The sequence below is a fragment of the Neopelma chrysocephalum genome, unplaced genomic scaffold, assembly GCF_003984885.1.
Source record: "Neopelma chrysocephalum unplaced genomic scaffold, ASM398488v2 Primary Assembly neopelma1_72, whole genome shotgun sequence".
NCBI lineage: Eukaryota > Metazoa > Chordata > Aves > Passeriformes > Pipridae > Neopelma > Neopelma chrysocephalum.
In genome coordinates, this window is record NW_020897732.1 from 8,416,494 (window position 1) to 8,444,290 (window position 27,797).

Genomic DNA, 27,797 nt, shown 5'->3' on the forward strand with positions numbered 1-27,797 from the left:
GACAATTTCACAGGGGTAGGATTTTTTAGTTCCAGGAGGACATTCCTGTGCAAGGCTGGATTGCCACCTAGACAGGGCACATATTTAGAAAGAACAGGTTATAAGGGCAGGTCTGTCCTAGTAACCAACAAGGCAAGGACCAGACCCCTGCCCTGTTGTCAAGGGTATGATATGAGCTGTGTCTGGATTCATACTAAATATTCTTCACCCTAAATTGCTCACTGCATCCTGCCCTGTCCCTATAAAATACTCTTAAATAGTGATATTTGGGATGAGATCAGTTCAATGATATGGATGATACAAGATCAGTACCTGAGCTCATCTGTGACACTTGGCAGTCAGAGCCCTGCCTAACCAGCTCTCCCTTCTGGGTACCACAGGTATCAGCAGCATCACAGCCTCCACCACTGGGGTTGCTGGACATTTTTTGGCATCCCAATCTCTGATTTCCCACAGCAGAGTATTGATTGTTCTGGGACCCCTGGTTTTTCTTGCTCTTTTTGGAATAGAAAATCCATCCTAAAGCAGAGAAGCTTTTTTTTGGTCAAGTTTTTTTCTGAGGCTTGTTACATTCTGTAATCAGTTTTGGTTTCAGCAAATCAGGATGTGTGTGAGTGTGTGGATAGAATAAAATACACCTCAGAGCAACCTCCCTATAAACAACCCTCTCAGTCACAGTCTCATCCTACCTTTCTGCCTCTGATTTTGTGCTGCTTGTCTAATTATGTTGGCTGCTGTGTAATTATTTTCATGGAACAATAATTTTAACAGCGTGCAAGTTTATCAGAGGTGCAAATTATACGTAATAACATACAGCAATTTTCAGTTAAAACTTGCATAACATTCAAAATTCTTGCATTTTTCAACAAATTGAAGAGGAAAAAGGTATTATTCATTTTGTATCTACCCTTTTTTTCTTAGAGAAAACAACCTACTGGTTTTCTTGGAGTCAGTTAAATCCATTTGAAAGAAAGCACATTTATTTTGGAAGAAGACTGTCCACATGGGGAGTTAATCAAGAATAATTATTCCTCTCTAAATTCACATCCTCAAACAATTTGAATTAAATCCCAGCCCTAGACCAGCCCTAAATGTCAAAGGAGGTTAAAAAACAAGTCATCTAGAGGAGGTTTATCATATGAAGAAAGACTGAGAGTATAAACCTTGCCGTGGCACCCTGGCCAGGCTGGTGAGGAAAAGCCATGTCAAGGCTGAATAAGACTCACTCACCCCCTTTGGTTACACAGAGGGTTAAAGTCAATCCCACACACGTCTCAGCAGCATCATCTGTATGTGCACATGTCGTGGTGATGGTGGTGTCAGAGAGGGAGATACTGTGATCATCAGCTGAGAGCAAGGATAAACATATTTCAGGGAAAGAACTTTGCTCAGGGATGCCTTTTCCCCTTGCTTTTCCAGCAGGCTGAAGGCAACACGACTCATACCTTTCAGAGTGAGGGAGCTAAGGGGAATTTAGGCATATCTGCAATTCCATCTCAGATTTGACAAATTGGGGTTTTAAAATCCAAGCTTCCCTTTCACATTTCTGCCAATTGACCAACGGGGTTTGTAGCCATTATTTCTCTAAAACAACAGTGACACTGCAGTGCCTTTGCTGTGCCAAAGAACCAGTGGTTGCAGCAGCCTCTGGAGAGTTTGAAGGCAGGACCAGGTTCCCCTGTCCTCTGCAGCCTCCCTACAGTAAAAGAAAAATACTTCCACTGTATTTACCTGCATGACACTTCATCCCTCAAGCAAATCACTATCAAAACCTGGAGGCAAATCCCCTAGCCATCATACAAACCCCACAGAGGTGGGTGGTAGGTGGCTTGGCCAGGATTTCCATCCACAAAACTTCAAGGTGCCTCAAATGTCTAAACTCAAGGTTTTACCAAGCACAAGGCATGTGCCAGAGCAGCACTTACATTTTGAGGTGATTCTCTGTTCAACAGAGCTTTTATCATGAATGTGTACACTGGGACTGCCTCCTCTGCAGGTTTCATGGGGAAATGGGACTGTTGGGCAGAGATAAAAGGAAGTATCTTTATATATAGGTATCCCTGCCCATGGCAGGGGTGGTGGAATTAGATGATCTTGAAGGTCCCTTTTAACCCAAACCATTCTATAATTTTATGATTCAGTGATTCTACATATAGCTGATGCTCTCCTTATAGCAGGCAAGCCAAGCTGGCCTGCTGGGCTGGGTCCCATAACACAGAATGGGCTGGGGTGCTTGGGTTTGCTTTTTCTGCATGGAACAAAAGAAAAAAAAAACAACAAGAATTTGCTCCCAAGGCAAACCCCACCACCCCATTCCAGCTTCCCTATCACTTCCCTATCCCCTCCCATCCTTTCCCCACGTCCAAACCCCCAGGGATACTTCAGGTCTTGTCTTGAGGAGGGCCCATATGAGTTTGGAGGAAGAATAAGCTCAGTGTCTTGGAGATGAGGGACACAAGTAGCCCCTAGAACTATTTTGGGAAGAATTTCAATCTACCCCTCCTGATGGGGGCTGATGGGGACAAATCTCAGGAGTGTCATCCATCCAGAAGGAAAAATATTACTACTGGTACACAGGGTGAAGTGCAGTGAAGAAGACAGGAGATGGCCGGCCATCACTGGTGTCTCTGGCCAGGCACTAGTTCTGGGACATGGAGGGAATTCTTTCAGAGGCAGAAAGTCATAGAGAAAAAGCTCAGATTATTAAGACATAAGAAAAAAAATTGAGTTATGGTATTGGCAGGAGTACAAACCATATGGAAATGTCTGGAGTCCTTGAATGGCAAGAGGATAAAGAACCACTCGACTGTGGGTGACCAGGCCAAGGGCAGGGTGTAATGTGAGATGCAGAGCTTGGTCCCAGCACCTCAGCTCTACCCTGTATCACAGCAATGACTGGGGCAAGGGCTTTTTCCAGCACGGAGGGAGATGGCTACTTGTAATTTTACTCAGAAGAATGTCACTGAATGTTGTCCAGAAACTTTACTCTCTGGAGTTATGTAACACCACTTTGTTATTCCTGTGCTCTAACATTGCATTTTTAAGCCAGGGCATGGAAATACCAGGGTGTGAATGAAATCCCTTTTCATCTGCTTTGGGTCATGGCAGTACAATCCTTCTTCTGTCCAATTTCCAGCCGTGTCACCAGGAACCAGCAGAGCAGGGCTCCATGTCTGACTCTGTTCCCAAAGGAGGCTGGTTTTCACATTCCCCTTACGTGGTTCTTCCACGCTGCATCTGGAGGGTGGCTTTCCCCATTACCCAATGTCTGATCATTGCTCTTTGATCTGACAAATTCTTCTCCTTCTACGGCATGGTTTTAAGGAAGAGGGATTAATGAGACTGTTATGCTTTTTAATCGAGGTTTTTGACTCAAAGGACTGCTCGAGAAAGCACCAGGGTACTTGTTTCTGGAGGATCCTTAACTCACTGTAAATGCAGGTGGCAGTGAAAACAAACAGGACTGCATGAGAAGTGTCACCTCAGCAGAAATTTGACAGAAGATTGTGATGACCATACAGGAAAACAAGTGGCTGCACTGCAAAAGAAATCTACTTTTCATGGAAACCTATGATGGATTCTGATCTCATGTTTCCACAAGAGGACAGTAACTCCTGTCATCTATTTTTCTTGCTCTCTGCCAGCACATTGGGAGAGGCTTCCCTGTCTCTGTGGAGTATCACACTTGGTGACCACACACACACATCTGTGGTATTGATGCCAGCTGTGGTTACCATTTCAAGTCCCAGTTCAAAATACAGTGTTTACCTCCAGAATAATTAGAAGACTTCATGAGTCCATGAATGATGGCTCCAGCAGCCAAAACAGTGATCTGTGAAGATTCTGAATCGTGTCTGAGGGTGACAAGCTCTCCTGGGCTGTTAGTGCCAGCAGGTCTGAAGGCACAGGCATAAGCAAACTAAGAGGAACAAGAACAGCTCAGTCTAGCTCAGATATATCAGCTTCTCAGTTTTGGGTGGAGTTGTTTCCTCTTTCAGGCACTCTACCAGTATGCACTGCTGCCAAGGGTGGCTATCTCTGAGGCTTCCTTTAAAACAATTAAATTAAATTAAGTTAGGGACCTATCCTATTTCATATAAGTCGTTTCAGTGGACTGTTGTCAGCCTTTCTCTGCATCTATCAAGACCTAAGATGAATGAGAGTAAATATGCACAGGGTGTTTCTCAAATTAGTGTCTTGCCACTTTTCCACTGCTCTCCAAAACTGTACAGAAGATAGAAAGAGCACAAATCTCTGCTACTGTCCATCCCTTTCTGTCACATGGGTTTTCTGATGATTTCTCTCAAGACTTTGCTCTGAATCTTTGGCTTCTTGGTTTTTTTCCCAACAGAAGTTTTCTGTTACAAAAACTTATTGAGGCAAGTGTCTGTCAGAGATGGATGGACTTCTTTAATGCTGCCTTGGACACTCAGAGAAGTCACTGCACAGGATTTAATCTAGTGTGTGACATGAAAGGTTGCTCTTCAGCTAATACTCTGGGCAGGTTAAATGTAACTGTAGGGTCAGATCTTGCAGCAGGAGCAAAATATTTAAGTAAAATGTCAATTCTGTGAAACGTCAATTCTGCAAGCCATGATGTTACCAGCTTGTTTGGGAAAATCCCCAAGTAATAAAACTGCTGTTACATAAATACTTTTTGTTCTTCCCCCACAAAGTTTTACACTACAACCTTGCAACAGTGTTCTGCATCTTACTTTACCAGCTGACTCTACTTCTGTTTATCAGCTACAGAGAGAGTCTCCACACACGAATTTCAAGTCAGGGACTTTCTCTGAATTGAATTCTTTGATGGGTTCCATTATTGCATGTTTAAGCTAGATACAGGGGCTTGATAACTCTCAAAATAAACAGGAAAAAATTCTTTTTCTTCAAGAGCAAGAATTTTTTTTTAATTCTTCAATTAATTACCAAATTCCAGCCTTCAGTAATAAGGCAGAAGAGCTTCCTAGCCAAGGTAGAACACACAGAGGAAGGCTGGTATAGATCTGTAGACTGATTTGCTCAAATGAAGTGCTTTAGGGAAACAGAAGCACATTCTCCTGACTACCTGAAATGTCAGCCTGAAATCCCATTTCTTCCTCAAACACTGAGTGAGGCATTTTGTGGATAACAGTGCCTGCGGATATCTAATTTTTTTATGACCACTCTGGCTTCTGCTATAGCTACAAGGTAAGAAATGTTGCTCTTGTCTCCTATCTTTGCTACCTGTGTTGGAGAGACAACTCAGAAAATCCACTCTCCAACTCATTTAAGCAGATCTGAACATCTTTATTGGATACCTTCTCAGACAGACACTTTTCTGCTGAGTGGATTAAATTCTCTCTATAAACAACCATATTTCTGGCTTTGAACATGAACAGGGATTTACCTTTTTCCCCACAGTTCTTTTCCTTTGCCTCTAAAAACAGCACATCAGCAACATGAGAGACCAATGCTACCAGCTTCCGTGCAGAACCAAGCACCTGTGCCAGCAGCAGCATTGGCATTTCCTAGCACCCATCCCTACATCCACAGACCCTTCCTGGGGGTGGGGATCATCATAAGGGGTGCAAGGAGAATAATGTGTCTGCGAAGCATTCGTCTCCTTTGTGCTGAGATTACCCACCACGACACTGACTGCAGCTGCCTTTGTGATTTATGTCCCTCTTCCTTAATGGCACGAAGCAGTTTTTAAAACCGTGGGAGATAAGTATGCTCAGTGTCTATGGACCCTGCTCAGTGAAGCAGCTACCAAACTGCATTTTGAATAACATCCCTGAATTTACTAATCTCTGCTTATAAAGGCAAAATATTTACACTCCTGAGTCAAAGGCTGGGATCTTCAGTTTGCTCAGCGCGGTCTCAAGTCTGTTCCTCTTGGATACAATGGCAGATTTACCATCAGCTTCTCTGGGAGTCATAGTCAGGCCAAAAACAAGGGCTTATGGAAATACCATCCACAGTTCCTAATCCTCTGCTGGAAGACTTTCCAGAAAAGCTGTACTGGCAAGCATCCCCTTCTCCTTCCACAAAAAAGTTATATTTGCATTTTATGTAGTGTCCCCATTTACTAGATCCTTTAGTGAAAAGTTTGAATCAAGTAGAGATATTTAGCATCCATACAGCAAGCACTGTATGTGTATTCAATAATGGAAAGATTTTGCTTTTAATTTAGATAGACCCATCACTTCATTGCAAGGATATATAGTTTATGATGTTACAAGTAAAACTACAATCCTGGGCTTCCAGACTCCAGTATTTCCTGTTGCACAATACTACTTCATTTGTTCCAAAGCCAAGGTAAACTGGACAGGTAGAATAAAATTAATTCTCTAATCCATAGGCATAGCACAAGTCTTCCTTGTAATTCTTCACTTGTTGTTCCAGGCCATAGCTTGTAATTCCAGTGCAATGCACAGCTCTCCATGAGGACTGAGATCATCAACTTGATGGCATTATCACATCTCTCAGCAACTGCTTTATGGCCCCATTTCTGCCACGGACTGGATACTGGGATACTACAGGCAGGATCAAAGAATATGGAAAGAAACCTGTTGCCACGATAAAAATAAAGTCTTCATCCAGAATAGCATTGACTAGTCAGTGTGAAGAGACCTGTAACATAATATGTTTGGATCTGGTTTTTTAGTTCCTTTATATATATGGCTGCCTTATTTCTAGAATTTGCTAACAAGATACCCAAGATGTGGACTGCCCGGATCTCAATGCTCAATGAAGTTATTTGCTGTTTCATGCTGTAAGATCTCTGCTCTGCCTTCTCTTTTTCTCCTGGCTACCTTTCACTCCCCAACTTCCCATATTGCCCAGCTTGAGCTCCCCTAAAGGACTGAATCAAACTCTGGTGTTTAAAAAACTCGACAGACATCACCTTCTGTGTCATCAGGTATAGTGTTGTTTGCTCACTGGAGCTGTAAAATCTCTCACAGCCTTGGCGTGTGAAACCTGGCTCTGCAGAGGTGAAGCTCAATGAAGCTCATGCTTTCTGTCTTCCACAGCAGAAATCTGCAGGCTGACTTCTGAGCTAGATTTTTTTTTTAACCCTACAATGGGACTTAATGCTTTTGAGAGGCTTCAGTTTGCATTCAACAAATGAACCAATTCTGCTTTCATCTGTCAGAAATCCTATGCATCTTAGAGCCTTTAAAGGGAAATGATCCAGGAGGCTTGGCAGGCATTAAAGGCCTCTCATTTACTTGCCGATCAGTTATGTTGCTTATGGTCTTCCACAAACAGATCTTAACTGGGCTGTGGCAGCAAAAAGGGAAGAACTTTGCTCCTGACATTTCCTTGAACACCCTTCAGCAGTGCTATAACCAGCCAGTGAGCACATCCCACTCTTATGTTTTTCTTTAATGAGTCTCACTTCTACTCATTTTCCCCCCAATGCTGCACCTTTACCTCTTTTCAGAGACAAATACTATTCAATTTCTGGAATAGGCATGTTGTCCAGGAATATTGGGATGTTTTATCACATAGTCCATATACAGATTGCTTTTCTTTGTTACCTGTCCCTGAAGTCCTCTGTCAGGGATGCTCAGGTTTTCTGCTTAGTGTTTCTTTGAGCTTTTTTGTCTAACCTCAGGGCATTGAAACTTAGACCCTTTGATATTCTGTGAGGTCTTCACAGTGAAATACTCATCAAATAACTGCTCTGACATACATGTTGGTCTAAGCTGGAGTTTAGCCTGACAAATTTAGCAGTTGTCCCATCTCATGTCTTACTCTGCCTGGACTAGCCACAGGAATAACTCCACTGTACTGGGATGGTGGGTCTGCATGACTCAGGATGGAAAAGACCACCACAGAGCACCAGGGAGGGCAGTGGAGGCTCAGGTGTCTCCCTCCATGTGCCTCTGCAACACGCTTGGTCCAGCTCATTCCAGCTACTTCCACAACAGCATCACGTAACCAGGATTTTGGCAGCCCTCAAAGTAAGCCAGGAATGTCCAAGCAGTGACAGTGCAGGACACACTAACCTGTGTCAAGACAGCTCTTGGCTTAAGTCAGCTCTGAAATCCACAAACCTCTAGAATATCCTGGCCTTTTTTTTGATCTTTTCTTAACACCACCATCATCCTGACCCTGGTCAGGATGCCCAAGTGCTGCCATATCCTCTCCCTCCCCAGAAAGGAGACTGGCCTGGACTTCAGATACCCAAATGACAAATTGCTACAAGCAGTACCTCTGGCTAAGCTATGCTGATGTCTCTGGAAGCTTTTGGAAGCATTAATTGAAATATTAGTGTCATGACATTCAAAAGTAACTTCTGTTCTTGTGTGGAGCATCCCCTTCTCCCATTGATATGGGAGTCATTTTCTGTCATCTTCTTGCTCTTAAAATTAGACAGAAATTGGTGTCACCCTTGGAATGCTCAACTCCTATGCAAAGAGGTCCCACCAGTTGCACTGCACTAGTTCTAGCCTGTGGCAGCTTCCCAAACACCTTTAATCAGCACAGGAATTACATGGACCTGTTGGAGCACGTCCAAAGGAGGGTTCTGGAGATGATCAGAGGGATGGTACCCCTCTCCAAAAGGCTGAGAGCATTGGAGTTGTTTAACCTGGAGGAGAGAGGGCTCCAGGCAGACCTTATTGCAGCTTTTTGGTATTTAAAGGAGCCTTGTAAGAAAGATGGGGACAGAGTTTTTTGTTTGGCCTGTAATGATATGACAAGGGATAATGTTTTTCAGCTAAAAGACTAGATGAAAGGAAGAGATTTTATACAATAGTTTGTATATTGTATATATAAGTATGTAGGTATTACCTACCTGCATTTGGGGGTTGTACATCACTGTACACTACCCACCTGCTGGCAAATAAACCACCCACCGTCCTCCCTGTTGCTGCCAGGATTTGGATCCTGGCAGTCTCCATCTCTGTTTCCTCATGGCACTTCTAAGCCTCCTAAATTGTTGGAGACTGGTATTGGCTGTTACCTGGAGATTTTGATACAGAAATATCGAAATGTTAAACGACTTTCCATTTCTTCAGAGTCTCTTTGGGATTTTCATTTCCTGTGTCTAAAACGGCATGTGATTTGAAGTGTCATCTCTCTGGCATCGAGTCCTTATTTCCTATGTGCTACATCTGCCTGATTCGATTGCGATGGTCTTTCAGCCCCAAAAGTATCCGGCAGGGCAGCTCTCACATCTGCAATCAAATAAAGGCATTACTCTGTTATAAGGCACTGGAAAAATGACTCATGTAGCCATTGAGATGTCTCATAACAGCAGCAGGAAACGGACGTGGCACATTGCGAGCACGAGAGACAATAAGGGGTGAAATAGCAGCACATTGTACTGGGATCAACAAAAGCTTTTCCCCAGTGCAGCATCAGCCCTGGGATGTGCCTGGACCATGGGCCCCCAGACCTGCTGAGGATCTCCTTGGGTTTTCCAGTCCTGGATGGTGAAATGACTGAGGATATGATTTGGAGGTGCTAAAGCAGAGAGAGCATCTCAGGGGCACATTCAGTACACCTGTGATACCTACCTGGGCTATGAAAATTAAAAAGGGAAGGAGTTTTGCTTCCAGGTGCAGCATGGCACCATAAAAGGAGCAGCAAGTGTGCCTTTAAAATAGAAAAAAAAAGTGGGGGGCAGAAAAAACCCCCAGTATTTAAATATTTCACACATTGGAACTGGAAATCTTGAGTGCACGGTCCCATTCTCTTGTGGTTTATAAAAAGATAACTGAGAGAAATGATAAGGATTTTCCTAGGAGCCTCTGGACAACAAACCCCACTCTGTAGATGTGATGGTGATGTGCCTTCATGCAGAGAAATGTGGAGCATCAGCCAAATCATGAAAGACTCACTGAAGCACCCCGAGGTCTGAGCGGGGCTGGACTGCACTACTGCCATTACACCTCTGGGCTGCAGGGCAGGCACTCTTTCGGGCAGTGCTTTCCCAAAAGGATGCCCCCAAAGATGACCCGACCTGCACTAAGAGACAGGGGAAAAGCAGAGATTCTTTTAAATGTGTTTTATTTTTTTAGGCTGGCAGTACCCATTTCTTAAACTCAGATAATTTTTCTTAATTCCCCCCCCGAAAAATAAAAATCAAGATAAAAATTGCACTTGGTTTAGATGAGTTGTGGGAGGAGTTGTGGAGTTGAGGCTTCTGTTTAAAAAGAGCTGTTGTGACATTTATTTCCTTAATTTAGACAAACTAATGAGGGTTTTTGAGGTTTACTTGTCCATTATTCTGATCTTGCAAAAAATGTTAAAGGGGAAATGCTCTTATAAGCATGACAGAAATTATGTAATCATGTCAATATTTATTTTTCACTCAAAAAATAAGCTTAAAAGGAGATGGTTCTTATTTTCTTCATGAGTCTCCTGCAACCTGAATTTAACACTCTCAAAACAAGCCCATTCTGAGCGTTTTCAGACCAGCTATGTACTAGTTTTCAGAGTAGGTAAGAGCTTTCTTTACATCACCAGTCTCAAACTTTCTGTGAATCACTGGTAATACTATAAGACAAAGAGGTAACTATAGCTTTTTAGTTCCTGAGATTCATCTGAGTCCTTCTGGATCTATATGATTTATTGACAACCGAGATCAGATGGGCTCCAGTTGCCTTAATCCAGACTGTAATACTTATGGCTCCACACATATGGATTACAAACAGTAGCTGATACTTACTGCCACTGTTGTGCTAGAAGATTTGCAGCAGAGTATCAGAGCAGAGTATCAGGAAAAGGAGAATTATTTCTTTAACCCTCTGCTTCCAAGGGCAAGAAATTGCAAGAGCACAGCAACCCTGTCTCCTTGGTCCAATCTGGGAAGTTGGGCTCACCGAGCAAGGGTACATTGCACATTCCACACTCCATGGGGTGAGTTGCAGATGGAAGATTTACAGTAATTTTCTTGGCTTGGCACCCCTCAGGCTCTAACCAGTGTGTTAGTTTAAACAGCATTCTTAATATTAATTTATATGCCTGTGTCCTATATATATATCCATACCCTTCATGCTCTGCAGTGTAATGGAAGTGGAGGCTGTGGGTGCTTTTAGCAGTGTTTTACAACAGCCCGGAGGACAGCCTGGAAGACATTTCTGCATCCCCAAGAGATGCCACTGAGATCCTGGGGCACATTGGAAACAAAGAAACATAGAGCTGAGAGGTGAAAATTGACTCAGAGACTAAACTAACACTGACTGTAGTTGGGGGACAGTAGTGAAGGGATGTCTCTGATGAAAACACCACCAAGAAGAAAGAAATCTGATCAAACCCCAACATCTAATACAGGTCACTTATAAAATGCTGCTCTTTGCCTACCTGACAGGCTGGTTGCCTTTCATTCTTCAATGGAGACAGGAATATCCTTTGGTGGTATGTGCACACAGCATCTAGCACAGTTGCCATGTGGTCCCAGATGGAGAATTACTAGTGTATGTACATACATATACAGATATACATATATACATGTATATTTAATGTGTAGCCCGTATTTGAAATCTCACCTATGACCACACCAAGCCAATTTATGGGTAGATGATGGAAGGTCATAATTAGAATTAATTAATCCAGTGGGAAATCCATTCCCAAGCAGCTCTCAGCAAAAGGCAGATTGGCAATGTAAGGAGGATAAGCTGTACTTCTAAAGCTCTTCTTAGATATTCTTGTCACTTCCAATATCCCCCAGGGTGTGAGCAGCTCTAATCTCCCACTCTGGGAGCCACCCATTTTATTGGTGTGCACTCCTCTCAAGGAGGAGGAGCTAAAGATATAGTCAAACACCTAAAAGATGCTGTTGAAATATAGACACAGATCATCCTTGCAGTCTGCTTCCCCAGATCCCTCTAAACAACCCAAATGGAAGTAAAAATCTCCATCCAAGCCCAGCTCATCCCCTGGCATGTACACAGAGGCAGGGTTGCTGTTTCTGAATAGTTTGATTGGCAAACATAACTGACTATGTGACTTGCCTGCTTGATAGTGGAGCTGGGATCTGGAGCCTGGTGCCACCATCCACTGGACCGTATCCTCTCCTATGTGGAGAGCTGCTGCCTGGGTTTTTGGAGAAGGAAGCAGATCCTTCATCACTCCCAAACATTTCCAAGATTTTGTCGTGTGAAAGCTAAAGAGAAACTTTCACAAGAATGGGATTTAGTGTTTTGTTACAAAGCACATTGATTTTTCTTCAATAATCCCATTCTGTGGAGTTTACATCATCTCTCCTGAAGCAAGACCCACTAAGGATGCACTAAGAACCTACTACTGTTTAGTGAAGGCACCTCAGTAGTACCAACAGTCTCAATCATGGAGCAACCAACTCTACGTGGCCCAGCATAAAGACACTACAGAAATCAGCTTTTGCCTAAGGGTGCTTCTAATCCAAACAATTTTAGCAATAAAAATAGATGTATTTTAAATAGGAGAAATCAAAGTTTGCCCTGAAAATTTGGAAACCAGAGGATAAAAGGAAAAGCCATTCCATCAGAGGAGATAAAATTAGCTGTGGTCTAAATTTCACCGCAGTATCTCATGAGCCTTTGGTGTTCTTCAAATGTCCCACACGTATATTAGTTTTATACCCACTTGAGAATGAAGTAATTTTCACATAGGATTTTTAATGCTTAATTATTCTTCTTTTGTTCTTATCTCTGTCACCATCAGAGTTTTAAGTTGTTTAGTTGCTCTGTGATTTGAGTTTTTCAGTGTTCTGAAGAAAGAGCTCAAAAGTGTTGAAGAAAAATGTACCACTGACAGAAATGGAGATTTCCAACAGAGGGCATCAGGACCAGCTGGACAGACCCAGACTTCCAGGGAGAAAATTAGCACCAAGTAAATGCCAAAATCAAAGTCACAGGTATTAAAACCTGTGTTTTTTCTATTCCAGTTGCACCTCTACTGGCTGGCACCAGCCTCATACCTCTGCACACACTGGGACACTAACATCCTATTTTTATCAGTCAGCCGTGCAACATTCCCTTTTAAATATAGCGTTGATGATAAGAGACTGGCTACATTTATCTCCAAGCTTCTCTAGAAAATATGTGTGGTTTATCCTCATTTGTCTCAAGCTTGTAAAAATGTTAGGTCTCATAAAGTCCTTGGGAAAGCCCACAAATCCATGAACACTTCAGGAACATGTCTACCAAAAACCTTGTATTTCTTAATCTCACTCCTTTACATACGTATTTTTAAATATTATGTTTTTAAATGAAAGAATATCCCAGAGAAAACATCTGTATAAAATGAAGATCAGAGTAGAGAATATAGTTGTAGAACTTAAAGGCATTTTCCTAACAGGTTGTAATTATCCTTAAAAAGGGCATAAACCCCCCAGGAAGCCCAGATATAAATATACACTACAGAAGAATTAAAAGCATGTTAAGGTAATAAACAGAGAAGTATCCAATGACCTTATCTGGCTCCCATTAGATTAAATGGAGAGTACTATTGCTGTCAATGGGAAGGGATCATGATTTAACCATAGAGTGACAGGGGTGGAGGGAGAGTTGTTCAAATCATTGATCACGGGAAACTGTTGGCAGTTCAGTCCAGGTGGTAAAAGTTGGTATCAGTTCCTTGTGTTTTACACTGCCTCTCCCTGTGATTTTGGGTGTCTGGTTGTTTTACACAGCTTTACAATGGCACACCTTTTTTTTCTCCTTTAAGCATTTAATTAATTTGTTGATTTTAGCATATTGAGATAGTTTTATGGAAATTGTTTTCACCTGACCGAGGTTTTTTTAAAGGGTAATTGCAGTTACATTTCCCAACAACTGTTTCTTCATTGAAAGAGACGAGGCAACCTTTTAAAACCACTGACCATCCAGCATCTCCCATCAAAATGTATTTGCAAATGGCACCACCAGTTTAGGACACAACTCCAGGAACCCACCAAAGAAATTGCAGGATTTTGGTGTGGAAGTGATTCATGGGACACCGTGGCCAAAGGGGCTGGGAAACCCCTTCTTCCCAAATGGGTGTTTAAGGGGGCCAGGAGCTGGCCTGGCTCTGAGCCAGGGGATGTGGAAATCCCTCAGGAACCTGCTGCTTGTCAAACTGAGAAAAGGAAGGGCATCTCTCAGTAGGTTTGAGTTAGCAGAATTGGAATGGAAAAGGTGGTTTCCAAGACAAATCTCCCAGTCATTGCTGAAACACCTTGAAGTCTTCAGTCATGGTCAGACCTTCTGGTTAATAGTTTGGGCATTTTACCAGTGAGCTACAAGACCAGGAATGGCAGTTGTTTTTTCCAATTCTTTCTTTTTTTTTTTTCTTTTTTTTTTTTTAATTGCATGTTAAAAATTAAGTCTAGCCAGGACCCACGTCCTTATAGATCTGTCTGGGGAAGCATTATCTCATGGGCTGTATGAGTACCTGCCGCTCATGCTGCAGTGGATTTGGCAAAAAGAGGTGATTTGGAAAAGAAACGCTCCAGAGAAATTAAGCCCTTTTATACAGGTAATCAACTGAAGTGAGTGAAAGGGCTTTTCCTCCCGAGAGCTCCTTGCCCTAGTGGAAGTGATTCTATAGATGCTATTTTGAAAGCATGTCATATCCATTGTGTTTTGAAACATTTAATTATTTGTGACTCCCTTCAGCGTGGGAGCCTTTCCTCAGCACTGCTAGGTGGGGTAATAGCTCGTAATCATCTCCTGGATGTCGCGTGGAGTCTGTTGCTGCGGGATGGGGAATCGGTGACGGAAGGATATTTGGAGGTGGAGCGCCTGGGGTTCAACACAGATTTATGCTCATGGTATTTAGCTCATGGCATGCAGGTATGCCTGGTTTTATATAATGGTTTTGTGTGTGCAATTATCCCCATTAATTTGCATTTGCTTTGAAAACAAATGACTTTGGCATTTATAGATTTGTATGCACTTTTGCTTTAGGAAAGCACTCATAAATGCTTAGAGTAATCTGGAAAAGTTATGCAGCTGTATCTAAGGCACTATCAAATGTATCCTTAGAGCAGATGGCTCATAAAATTACTCATGTGCTTGGAATATTTGAATCTACCATCCATAGAAACATTCTAGAAACGAAGCTAGAAATTAGAAAGGCTTAACTGTAGAAAGTTAGGATTATTTCAAGAAACCGACTGCTCTCCACATTTTTTAAAATGAAAATAACATCCAGTTTTATCAAATACCTTCATGCACTAACAGAAAAACAGCCAAACTTTTCCTACCAGCTGTACACAAGGGATGCGTCAGGGACAACCATCCCCCTAAAGATAAAAACAGAAACTAGTTCCTAATGTTAATTTCCCTACGTGTATAAACATTTCCCAGTGTTTAAGTAAAATCAGCTCTTAGTTTTCTGCGGAATGGGGGTTAACTCCCTGGAGAAAGGCGGGGAGTCCCAACCAGTGGCTGGAAGGAGCTGACCTTTGGTACCTGTGAGTGCAGCAGAGAGGCGGCCGCTCCTGCCAGCTGGGGTGATAATCCCCTTTGCCTCTGGTAAGCGATAGCTGATAAGTCTGCACAGAATTACTTGGTGATGCTTATTTGTCAGCTGGGGCTCTTTTCACCACTAAGTTAATCAGAGTCAATTTTTGGGTGGTAGGGAAGCTTAATTTAGATTGCTCATAGGTGAGGTTATGAATTTCCGCTGCCTTCATCTGGGCAGGTATGCAGGTAGATGTGTTGAAGGGCAGCTCTAAATGTTTGCAATAGAATTTTTTTGGAGAAAGAAAAAGTGAAAAACCACCACAACTTCAACATTCCTGGAATACCTTTCACAGATGCTAAATGCCCTTGTTTTTGTTCAGACTGACTGAAGGAAGAGGCAGTATCTGGTTTTCTCATGGCTGCTGGGATGCTGGTGATGCTCGTTGGGGCAGCAGTGAGGATGCCCATGATTTTTGTGCTACAACATGCCAGCTTTGTGATTTACAGATGTCTCTAGCAGAAGGCAGGACCAGGGCTCTGAAGCTGGGACACACTCTGTTTTCCCTAGTTTTGAGCAGGATTTATACCACACTAGACATAGGCTGGAACTGTGCATTGCCATAGAAAATCTGGTATAAAATACATAAATCTCCTGGGCAGTCAATAGTTCTTCTCTGTGCAGAGCTCACCTGGATACCTCTGCTCTTGATCCATCATTCAGACAGACTTAAACTGCTCTTAGACACCCTTTCCCAGAATGGGCACACTCACAGTGATTTTGTGCTACAGAATTGGAGTGAGGCTCTTCTGGACCTTCTGCATCCAGTGCACTTAGATAACCTCTATAAGCATGATCCAAATATTTAAGCACACATACATATATGATACATATAGTTAAGCATATAAGTATACACTTCTGTCCCACTAAAGCCAAAGGATCAATGCTTTGAAGCGTTGACTGTAAGTATAGAATAACATGAGTCTGTGAAATGTTTTGAAACACACCTCAAATGGACAGTTTGCCATGTCTCTGTAGTACCTTGTGACCCAGAAATATCTTTGAAGTAAACCTCCTGCTTACTTCTTTTATCTTGGACATGCAAAAGCAGTGTAGCCACTGATAGCTTTATTAAGAAATAAAAAAGAAATTATGTAAAGTGATAAGATGTGATAAGAAGACATGGTAGCCCAGCCCAGGATGCGTTTCTTTTGTAAGTTTTTTCCTTTCTGTCTGCTAATTTATGATTCTCTCCTCAAAAGTCTTATGTCACTCAGCTGGGGTGGCTTAACAGAGCTTTCTCAGGTAGTGAAAGGGTGTATTGCTTTCTGACCAGAGACAGGAAAGGGAAAAAAAATCTGTTGCTCTAGACTGAGGACAGGCAATGTCACCTGAAGCTCCTGTCCCCAAGAACTGTGTGATGTATTTCATCATTCCTTGTACATGTGGGAAGGTGCACATGGGACCTTGAGAACTGAAATGGGACCTGGAAAACAGAAATGGCCCCTGCTGTAGTGGAGGGCTCAGTGAATGGGGCCATAAGAAGTGGCCCTTGTGCCAGGATCAGGGGTATGTAAGTAGCTTCAGGCACAAGTGGAGCGAGTGAGGATGGAGTAGTCAGAGGAGACACAAAATCCACCCACTAAGGTAAAATGGAGACTCTATCCTGGGCAGTGTCCATGCTACTAATGTCACATTGGAGGCTATTTTAGGTGAAAATGTAACTGCATTAGCTGAGTCCCCAAGCGAAGAGAATAGCCAAAAGTATGTAGGAACTATCATTTACATGGAGGCCTGTCTTTCCAACCCCTTGTACTCCGAGGGGGATGAGTGTGGGCACCAGAGGACAGCCAGAGATAAGCAGTGTGCAGTCACTGCACAGCTGGTGGCTCCAGCTCCGGGGTAAGCTGGAATAGCATTCACCAATCCACATCCCTGCTGATGCTGGGGAGACACAGACCAGCTTAAACCTACCCCAAGCCTCAATCACTGCTGTGATAGTGAGGGCAAAAAAACAGGGATTTCAGTTGAAATCTAAGCAGGAGCCTAGGTTAACTGTAACTCGAAGTCATGGCCAGATGGTTACCATCCAGCAGAGGAATAATGAAGGTATTAAGGTTAATTTAACAGGCTTAAGTCTATAGGTGGTCTTAGAGAGCTGCAGCCAAGTAGCTGAAACCTGCCACCCTTTACTTGCCCTGGGAGCGTGCAAGAAGCAGCAGTGGATGGAGGCTCGTGTGATACTCCCAGTGCAGGTTTAGTGCTGTGGAGGATGTGGAGGATTTCCCCAGGGAGCAGGGGGGGAGGCTGAAGACCTGCCATTCTGAGCAGAGAGTACAGGCAGAGAAGGACAGAGGAGTTTAAGAAACTCTGAGCTTTTAGCTATGGAAATCTATGAAGCATAGAAATTGTCCACAGATTAGAAAATTTTATCTACTCTCATGTATAAGACTAGTTAAAAATTTCCAGCGGGATTTCCATTTATCAGTGTTATTTCCTGTGCTCCAGTCTCAGCCTGTCCCCTGACAGGCGTGTTGCTGCTTTAAAATTACAACTTTAATAGATCAGTAAGAAGAACTTGCTGTTTTATTTTGAACACCAGGGAGCAGGAACCCTTTTCACTCACCTACTCTCAGGGATGGAAAAAGAGGTTTGGGAAGTCCATGGTGTCATCCCCAGGGATGAGGTGTCAGTGGGGAGCGTCATCCCTTAGCTGGGAACCAACAGCTCCAGGGATGCAGTTACTCAGCTCAGATCTGTATCCCGTGGGAATCCCAGCAAGCCAGCACTTCATCTTTGCTCTCTGTCCCTCGATGAAATTCCATGGCATACTCTCCAGCACCAAGGTCTCCCGAGGAGGGTGAAGTCTATCCACACACTCCGAAAAGAGGTGTTCACCTCCAGCCTGACCTGCTCAGCCCTTCACCTCACAGACCTTCCCAGTTGTTCCCTCCAAGGAGCTGGCCCAAGCCCGAGCCCAGCAGCATGGACAACTGTATTTCAGTGCCTGAGATGGTGCCTGTTGAGTCTGTTAGCCCACACGTGGCCAATGGGATCTGAACACTTAAACTTCTTCGAGCACAATAGATTATCAAACTTAATTTTATTGCATATTTTCTTTCCTTTGCTGAGTACTCATATGTGCTGAGTCACGTATATGAGTTGTTCCCAGGTTCTCTGTCCAGCCAACCTTTCCTGACAATATCCAGCATCCCTTTCAGGCAGCCCTTCCTTAGGAGAGCTCAATTTACCTGAGGAAGGGATGGGAAAGGATGATCAAAGCACATGGGCTCCTCCTCAGATCCTTTTTGCTTCCTGAGTTTATCCAGTCAGCATTTGAGTGCATTTGAGTCCACGCTGTAGAACAAGGGAGGAATAGGGCCCTTTGTTTGCTTGTTGCTAAAGCACCTTACTTCTAATTAACAGAGTGATTTAATTAACATTAGGCAGAATCCGCCTGGTTTTGTTCCCTTAGGGGATAAGGGGAGGATAGCAGGCAAGGCAAACAGGTAACATCCTCTTCTGACACTAATTCTCCAGGGCACGGTCCTGATTTCTGAAGGCTGCTCCAGGCTATTTCCTTCAGACGCTTTGAATCTAAGGAAGAAATAAAAAACGGAGTGTGAATAAAGTTCACATTTGGGGAGAAAGGTTGGCTTTGACTGACTATTTGTTTCCTCAAATGGTGGTGGGAAGCAGAGGCAGTTTCTGAGAGATCACAAACAACTTCTGGACAGCTTCGAGCAGAACCCAGAAAAACGAACTTGATGATTTTTATTTTTCTTTTATTTCAGCTGAAAATGATGTGTACAATGTTATTCTTTTCTGCCGTGCTGAGATCCTCATTATTCAGAGGAATAAACACTTGCTGCTGCAGATTTTAACTGTATGGATCAGAGAAGTGATAGTGGACAGCTACTGGTACCAGTTAGGTGTCCACCCAGACCTGGGTATGACGGATTTATAATATGCTATACAAAGCAAGATAAGTTTATGATATATTCACAGCAATATATTCATCGCCTTCGTTAAGTGTAGGTTTGTCAGATTTTTGGCATTGCAGAGAGCATCTCTGTGAAGCGCAGGGCTGGAAGTATTTCGGTATGGCACAAAGAAATGAAACATTTCATAGGTAGCCTCAGCCTGGCTGCATTTTGGGTTGTCTTCTGCCTCCCTTCTCCAGAGGGCTGTCAGGGCACTTACTGTGATCGTGCTTCGTTTTTGTTTGGTTAAATCTACTGCTTTAATCAGCGCTTCTGATTTTTTCCTGATGTGTTGCTACTGATTATTGTTGGTTGGGGGGAAAAAGATGCCCTTCTCTGAATGTGACACTAGAGCAAAATATCCTGTCTTTATTATTTTCAATTAATATTAAGACTGAATAACGCAGCTTTGGCACAGTCTAAAGTGCGAACAAGGCGAATTAGACAAGAGATTACGCATTTTTGGCATTCTGGCATTAGCTAAAATAATTTAAGCTTTGTCTTTGGTGGTGGTCTCAAAGCAAGTGGAATGTGAAGGTGGAATTCGGGACCAGCTCCACCATACCCTGGTGTGAATTTCTTTCTTTAGAAGAGAGTGTTTAATTCCACATATTAACATGTTGGGCTATTTTACTGAAAGTGAAGTTACGCTGATTAGTTACACTACAGAAGCTAAAGTATGTACATCTGCTTGAAGCAGGCATTTAATGGCAGGAATAATGGCTAACTTTGCTCATGTAACATTTCACTTTAAGCATCTCGAGATGCACATAACTGGCGCTACAGCTGGGAGAGGGTTTTTTCAATTTATTTTTATTTTCTTTTAAATAAGCAGAATTCAAATAGTTTATTTTTTAAGTTACTTCCTCCCCTCAGATTACAGGAATTTCACCTCCTTCCTTATTACAAGAATTTAATCCCTTCCTTGCCAAAATGAACTGTCCTTCTAAAATAAAACTATGATGAATGGGACTAGAAAGGTAAATTCTTAAACTTTTTTCAAATGTGCTGTTACACAACAAAGTTCCCAGTATTGATTAAGCCCAGGTGGTCTGCTCACCCAGCAAACAGATATTTTACAAAGCTTTATTATGCCTCATTAGAATTCAGTCCTTTAGAAGATTTCTAATTATATTGTCTAATAAAACTAAACCTTCGAAGCTATTTGCATATTATATGAAGAAATCTCATACAACAAACTCACAGTGGATTCAATTAACATAATAGCTAATTATATATCCCATCAGCCTTTAGAGTAGCTCAGCATTCATGTTGCTCCTGTTTTAGCCTAGAGCAAAGGAGGTTTGAATTTTCACTTCTAAATATTGACTTTTAACTAATATCAAAAATGATTTGAACACTTTTGTGGATGAAAAGATAATGATTAAACTACATGAAACATTTTAAAAGACTTGTTTCCAAGTCACTGAAACAATTCCTGTTTAAACCTAAAGCTTTCCATATTATCCGTTCTGAGTCTGTCCATATTTTATTAAAAAAAAGACCAGATAGGTCTAATTATTTTGACAAATGTTTGATTGACAGCTCGGTTATTTTGAAACTGCCTACTTCCTGCACTTACATTGTGTATATTTTTCATTGCATTTTGTAATGCAATTGTATTCTTGGCTAGTTGTATCTATCAAGCAAGAAATTTAGGACTAGATTAACAGAGACATAGTAATGAACAGGCATTTGAGCACCCTATAATTGACTGTTATTAAGGTGTTGTCACAGTGGTCTGTAATGAATTCTCTTGTTTTCTTTTGAAATTAGATGAGATATTCTGGGGGAAAAAAAAGTAAAAAAAACCCCACCACAACACAAAAACAAATGCAAAAGTTTCCTTAAACCTTAAAAAAGAAAAACTCCCCAAAGAAACAAAGCCCTCTCTTTTTTTTTTTCCTTTTTAAAGATTTCAAATGATTTGAAGGTGCTTCCAATTTTGAAATGCTCAGTAGAAAAGCAGAGAGGGAAGGAGCAAATTTTGTGACTTATCTGAAAACTTAAAAAAAAAAAAATTGTGTATTCATCAACTTCCTCATCAAATGTAATGAAAAACCTGCTGGATATCATATTTATGTTTTTACGCAAGATAGAAGATAAAGTTTGTTGCTGAGTAAATGGTTTTCTCCCATTACAATGATGGCTGCCTTTTCATTCATATTTTAATGAGGTTAGTATCTCTGAGACAGCTTTTTCGGGGTGGAGGCCCATGTCTCCGGTACAATTACAATAGGAGTTGCTTTATTGACAAGTACTATTCAAAATCTTCACAGTATAGAAAGAAAGGCTTTAGTTTTCCACCACTTGTCCAAATACTTATTCCTCTCTTACTATTAAAACACTTTCAGAAAGAGCACTCTCAACTGCCTAGAGCCCTGCACACCGGGCAGAGCACAGCTCAGCACAAAAATACTTCGCTTAAATTCAAGTTGCATTTATTTCTGCAAAGATTTCCCTCATTAAACCCCAACAAATAGACACCAAAAATTAATAGACTGCCCTGGCAGCTTCTGCATCCATAGATTTACAAGAAACATGCTCAGATAATGGTAGTTCCTACCTGAACTGTGAGTCTGACTCCAACCAAATGAGGGAAGGCAAAGTTATGCAGAGATTGAGCATCCCATATATCTTTTATTCGACAGAAACAAAAAACGAGTAAATCCAACTATTGGCAAATTAAGTTATTGTATTTTTATTCATCTTCCCTATGTATATGCTATCTCTCCAATATTTTTCATTACATTTTCGGGGAGTAGAGCCCAAATCTAAATATGATGCTAAATATAAGCCTGAACCCCATCACATAGGTGCCAGTATGTGTACAGAAGCTTACTTTTGCATCCCAAAGAAAGCACACTCAGCAAAATCCTTTCTGTAAATTTGTGGGGATTGTCACATAAGTTTTGAGGGTTCATTCTTGTTTTCAGATGTTGGATATGTTTTCCTCCAGGTCGGTCCTTGGTTGTGCTGCACATGATAACGTTCAGGAGATGTGAGTACCCTGTGTTTATGTAGGGTACCCTGCAGCATCCATAGGCTTTGACTCAGCCACACTCAGTGCTTTCCCGACCAGCCAGGAAGCTGCAGGGGATATGACTACACACCTGAATATTGGTTGGAGTACAGACACAAAAAAATCTTTTTTTTTTTTCCAGGATTTGCAGAGTAAAACCCTTCTGCTGATGATACAGAATCTCTCTATGTGAAAAGAAATGCAGACATGAGAAGTGGCTTTCCCCCTCAACTAATTTAAGTTACTGTCCTGGGTGTAGCTTAGAAGGGGGACAAAATTTAGTGCAATTTATTGTTATAGCAGTCAGATTGCAAAAAAAGAAAATCCCACCCGAAACAACACTGACCTCAATAGAAGTGATGCCAGGGCAGGAATTAGATTGTGTGGTTGAATCTCACCTTCTGTCTTAAGCGCTGTAAAATATTCCTCCCACATTCACAGGTTTTTTATTTTCTCCCTTCAGAAACTGCCACGTATTTCTTGGTTTTAAGGGAGAAATTGTTTGCTCTGTGCCTGAGCTGCCAGAGACTCTGCACTCTCCGTCCCGGCAGGAGGAAGAAGCATCAGAGTTTGGAGCACAAGTTTCAAACACCACAAGTTTCTGCCACCACCTTCTGCCACCACTACTTATTTTTTCAGTTTGTGAGTTACTGTGTTTTCTTAAAAAAAAAAAATTGCATCCCAGTAGATGAGACAGAATTCTAATAACAAAATGTGGGTTTGTATGAGACTGTCTTTCCTGTAAAATAAGTCGTGCTGCCCTACAAACAGGATTGGGAGCAAAAGGCTGCCGTCATTTTATTATATTTTTTGTCCTCTTTTTTTACAAGGCACTTTTTTGTGTTTCCCAGACTTTTTTTTTTCTTTTTTTTTTTTAGTCACTTTTTTGCTCTTCCCAGGTTTCATAAAAAGTAGATTCCCCATCCGTATGTGACCGGGGGAGGGAGAGATTTCATAATGGGCCCTGGTGCAAGAAGAAGACGAAGGGGGACAGAGAGGGGAAAAAAACCCTCTAAGCTTTAATTTTAATTCTCCTGCCTTTATTTATCTGATTTGTGGCCAGATGGTGGTGAAGCAAGGCAACCCCTTTGTGCAAATGAAGCCCACATGTGAAAGTCCTTCTGTAATGTAATCATTGAGACCGGAAGGGTTCATACTGTGTCTGAAAAGAGACAATGGAGCCGGGATATATCAACATCGCCGAAATCGAGTTCATTTGCGATGCAGGCCCTTTGACTATGGTTGTCATGAAAACTTCCTACTTTGATCAGCAGAGGGTGGAGAGAAAAAGAAGAAGAAGAAAAAAAAAAAGAAGTCTTCTAAAGGGGCAGGGATGCAGCGCGGGTGTTTGCTGTGCACTTGGCTCCGGTTCACGCCCCTTTCCGGAAGACGCAACAGGGAGAGGAGCATCTTGCACCTTGACCTGTCTAGACAGGGCGCGAAGTTTGGGGGGTTTTTTTTGTCCCCGTTTCCAAGGGCGAGGGTTGCTCTTTGACCCCCACCACCAGCGGTGGTGGCTCTCAGGGCGTAGGTAGTGGACAGAGGTTTCCTGCTGAATTCTCGCCGCGGCCGGGAGGGAAGGGGATGGACAAAGACACGGACCAGCTGTTCGGAAATAAAGCTGAAATAGTAGAACCTGGGAGAAGCTAGGTTTTGTAAGCTATTATTTTCTGCACAAAACCCCTGGGAGGTATTAAACAGCTGCATCTGAGCTGGCGAGCAGCGGCTAAAAGACAGAGCAACAACTGAGAGCCCAAGACTTTTGCAAACTCCGCTTCAACCAGAGAAACAAGTGGCTGGAGCGCCAAGGGCTTTCATGGCCCGAAACATCCGCCGCCGCCGGCCGTGTCCCTTCGCCGCGGTCTCTTCGGGCTGCCGGGAGGTTCCAAACTGGGAGGCTGGCTTCTGGAGGAGGGCGAGGGGCGCGAGGGGCGCGGTGGGTGTGAGCCGGAAGGGTCGGCGCAGGTTCTCCAGGGCCACCTTAGCTGGAGCTGACGTTTTTAATTACGTGTGTAATGTAATGTTCAACGGTTCTGCATGGCGAGAGGGATGTTCTTTTTTTCTCTTTCTGCGATCTAACTGGGCATTATCTGTATGAAGTGTGGGTTTTTTTGGTGATACAATAAGCAAAAAAAATCAATTTCTTCCTCCATGAGGTTCCTTTAGCTAAGTCAGAGAGCAACTTAACAGAGTTGTTGGGACAGAAAAGGAGATGGGATAGATTTGCTCCTAGGCGAAGGGAGAAAAATCTATGCAGATTATAAAAAAAAAAGCAATGTTTAATCTGATGCTTACAAACCTTTGAAATTTGGGGTAGGCCAACATAACGAATGAGTAACCTTTTATTTTCCAGCCAAAGCTGTGTCAGTTTGCCCATCCTTTCTCGTCACTAGCAAATTCATGCAGATTGTGCCTTGTTTTAAGATTCTTGCCATATTTTAACATACTCCACACTGGTTCCTCACAAAAACCGGCTGAGTATTTGGTGATAACACTGCATTTTGTCAGATGCTTTATAACGTTATTTAGAAATGTATTTGGATCTATTTAGGGCTTCATAAATATGAATAAAGCATTTACAAAAGGCACGCCACTTGCAGAAGTAACCCACGGATTAGACCAGCTGCTTTATACGTTACAGATTTCCTTAACTTCGACAGTTCAAAACTACATTTTACTCATGGATTTTTTCTAAGTGATTAAATATAAATCAGCATTTCCCAGAAAAAAAAAAATCTCTGCTGATTTATGTGCAGGAAATAAGGGAATTGTACTAGTGGCTAAAATCCAGATTGCTAACTGGAGTTTCAAATATTTATGGACAAATTAGGGGAGGAGGGGAGGGATGTCATCCTTTTTTTTTTTCTTAGGCCTTGTGGCATAGGGATGGGTTTTTCTCAGCTAATTCTGCTAAAAACACCGAGGTGCTCTGCCTGGCTTTGTGCCAGAGCCTTCGTATACATATGTATCTATATATATTTTTTTAATGCTTTTGGGTTTGTTTTTTTTTAACTCTTGTGAAAATTGTGCAAAAAAAAAAAAAGAGGACTTCCAAAAAAACCAGGGGGTTGTGCTGGCCATGGCCTTTTGAGCAGTTTGGGACTTGAAAGAAGCAGGCGAGTGAGTCAGTGAGGAGCACAGGCACAGCTCTGCCTCGGTCACTGCCAGCTCACGGTTATTGCATGTCCTGGCAGGTATTGCTTTGATTTTTTTAGTCAAGCACAGCAAAGAGCCTTTTTCCTCTCTCTCTCTCTCTGTGTGTGTGTGTGTGTATACTGAGCATGACTTCCAGCAAGCAGATTTTATTTCAGTATGGTTTTTCTCCGCCCATGTTAAAGAGCTTCCCCTTGTTTATGGGTTGAAGGCTAGATTTTGGAGACTGGAATTCCCTCTTAATACGCACCCTGACTTCTTACAAGGTGCCAAACACCAGGCTGAGTGGTGTATTCCCTTGGACCTGCACTCACCTACCCTTCATGGGGGGGTAGAGACCCATTTTGTGTCACCGAGGTGAATTCCCAGCAGCTCCCTAAATGCCAGGGTGAGGGGGGGCTCAGCAGCTCAATGCTGTCGACTGCACTGAAATCAGAGCTGCATCTGCAAGGCCAGGGAGCTGTATTTATTGCACATCGTGGCCACTAATATCAGACTACAAAATGGGCTTGTTTTATTTAAATTTTGAGTGCCTCCTCCACGAGTCCATGTTGAAAGGGGCAGGGGGTGGGGTCGAGTGTCCCTAAGCAAGTAAAATGCCTTTTGGAGGGGCTTTCCCCCCCCGCCCCAGTCCATGAATGTGTTTTTGAAACAACAGTGAGGCTGGGCATGAAGTTTAAGTAATATTTGGTAGCATGAATTCTTGGGCATTCCCCATTCATCCCCACGCTGTGTAGGGCAGGGAGAGCAGAGCAAGCCGAGGGCTCCTCGCAGCCGCCCTGCTTATTTCCAGCTATTTAAAAAAAAAAAAAAAGCACAGTACGAGTATCCTCCTTTTTTCATCCTTACAGTGGGAAAGTGTCGTAGAGGAGTATGAAGATGAAATATTCTCACTTATCGCCCAAGAGGCAGACTATCTAGCTGACAAGCTGTGCAGTGAAAAATCAGGTACTGTGTCTGATGTAACATGTGCTCTCTCTACAGCCGTGTGGGGTTGGGTGTTTTTTTCAAACCCAGCGTACTGCTTTGGAGGAGAAGTGGGCTGTTGTTGAATAAGCAATGACACTACATGGCTTTTAAAGAGAAGAAAAAACAAAACAAAACAAAACAAAACTCCCCTTTCTTAAAGGCTTTTAATTCTTTTAATTCTTTTGTGCATATTAATGCAGCATAATTTGAGCATCCCAGCAAACGTGGTGTGTTTTCCTCCTGGTGTTACATGATTTTTTGCTCCTTGTGTGTCTGCGCTGTCACTTCCAGGTCAGAAATGAAACTAACCCTCTTGCAACAAAATACAGGCATTTGTTTCTCCTGTTTAATTGCTAATTGCAGCCACTAAGCTGGACTGTGCGACAGGAGAGGGCAGGGTTAGAAATGTGTTATTCATTTTTAGGTGAACTCTTCATTGCCATCAGACAAGAGTTGTCCTTAGAAGGGCTGGCCAGCCCACTGTCATCACCTGCTAGGGAGAATGTATTTTATAAATGTTTAATGTTTTCTTTCTCTGTAAAATATATAATTCCAAATAAGTAAGGCTTCTTTTCAATCCTGACAAAGTAAGGAAATGCTTCCTTAAGCTTATTTAAGATCTTCCTCCATTCCTCCATTTCTTTCCCTCATTTTCATTGTTGCTGCTTTTTTTTTTAACTTTTATTTTTATTTCTGAATCTAAAAAGAATATAAGGCACTAAGTACTCTAAGATTTTAAATGAAGTGGGGTTATCTTTCCTCAACATGCTGCCTTTAGTGCAGGAATATGCACGAAAATATCGATCTCTGAATCAACGCTTGTAAATATTGGGGTGTGTGTGTTTGAGATTTAAAAGCTGTAACCATTGCTTGGGATGTGATAAACAGGGCTCATAAAAAGTCCTAGAAGTTGGAAAAGAAGTTCTTAGAAATAAGTTTGTATACTTTAAAGTGTCAGAGTATTTGTAATACTTATTGAAAACACATAATCTGGAACACTGGAGAACTCCATCTGTAATGCCACAAAGTTCTCTCTTATAATCTTCCTGGACAAATAATTTCCAGAAAATAAACTTTCCGGAACAAATTTAATTTATTACAGATATTTCTTATTTGTCATCTTTGCCATGATAGAGCTGCTCTCGGTTGTGACAGAACAGACACAAGGAGTAGCAAATTATTTAGTAAACAGTGTACTTCCTCCAAAATGGATGACAGGGTTTCTGGTAGAGGGTTTTGCGCAGAAAAACTTTCTGGTTTTTTTGGAAACAAAACCCAGAGCAGCCTGTGGGATAATGTAGAAA

General features: G+C 42.2%; 1 protein-coding gene across 1 annotated transcript in view; it reads left to right on the top strand.

Moving 5' to 3' along the window:
• Positions 1 to 26,795, top strand: part of CNPY1 (canopy FGF signaling regulator 1) — a 36,543-nt gene extending 9,748 nt beyond the window's left edge. The window contains exons 3-4 of the mRNA XM_027686838.1: positions 26,376 to 26,472; positions 26,785 to 26,795. Coding sequence (XP_027542639.1) covers positions 26,376 to 26,472; positions 26,785 to 26,795 — 108 coding nt within the window. The remainder of the gene's footprint in view (positions 1 to 26,375; positions 26,473 to 26,784) is intronic.
• The last annotated feature ends 1,002 nt before the right edge of the window (positions 26,796 to 27,797 follow it).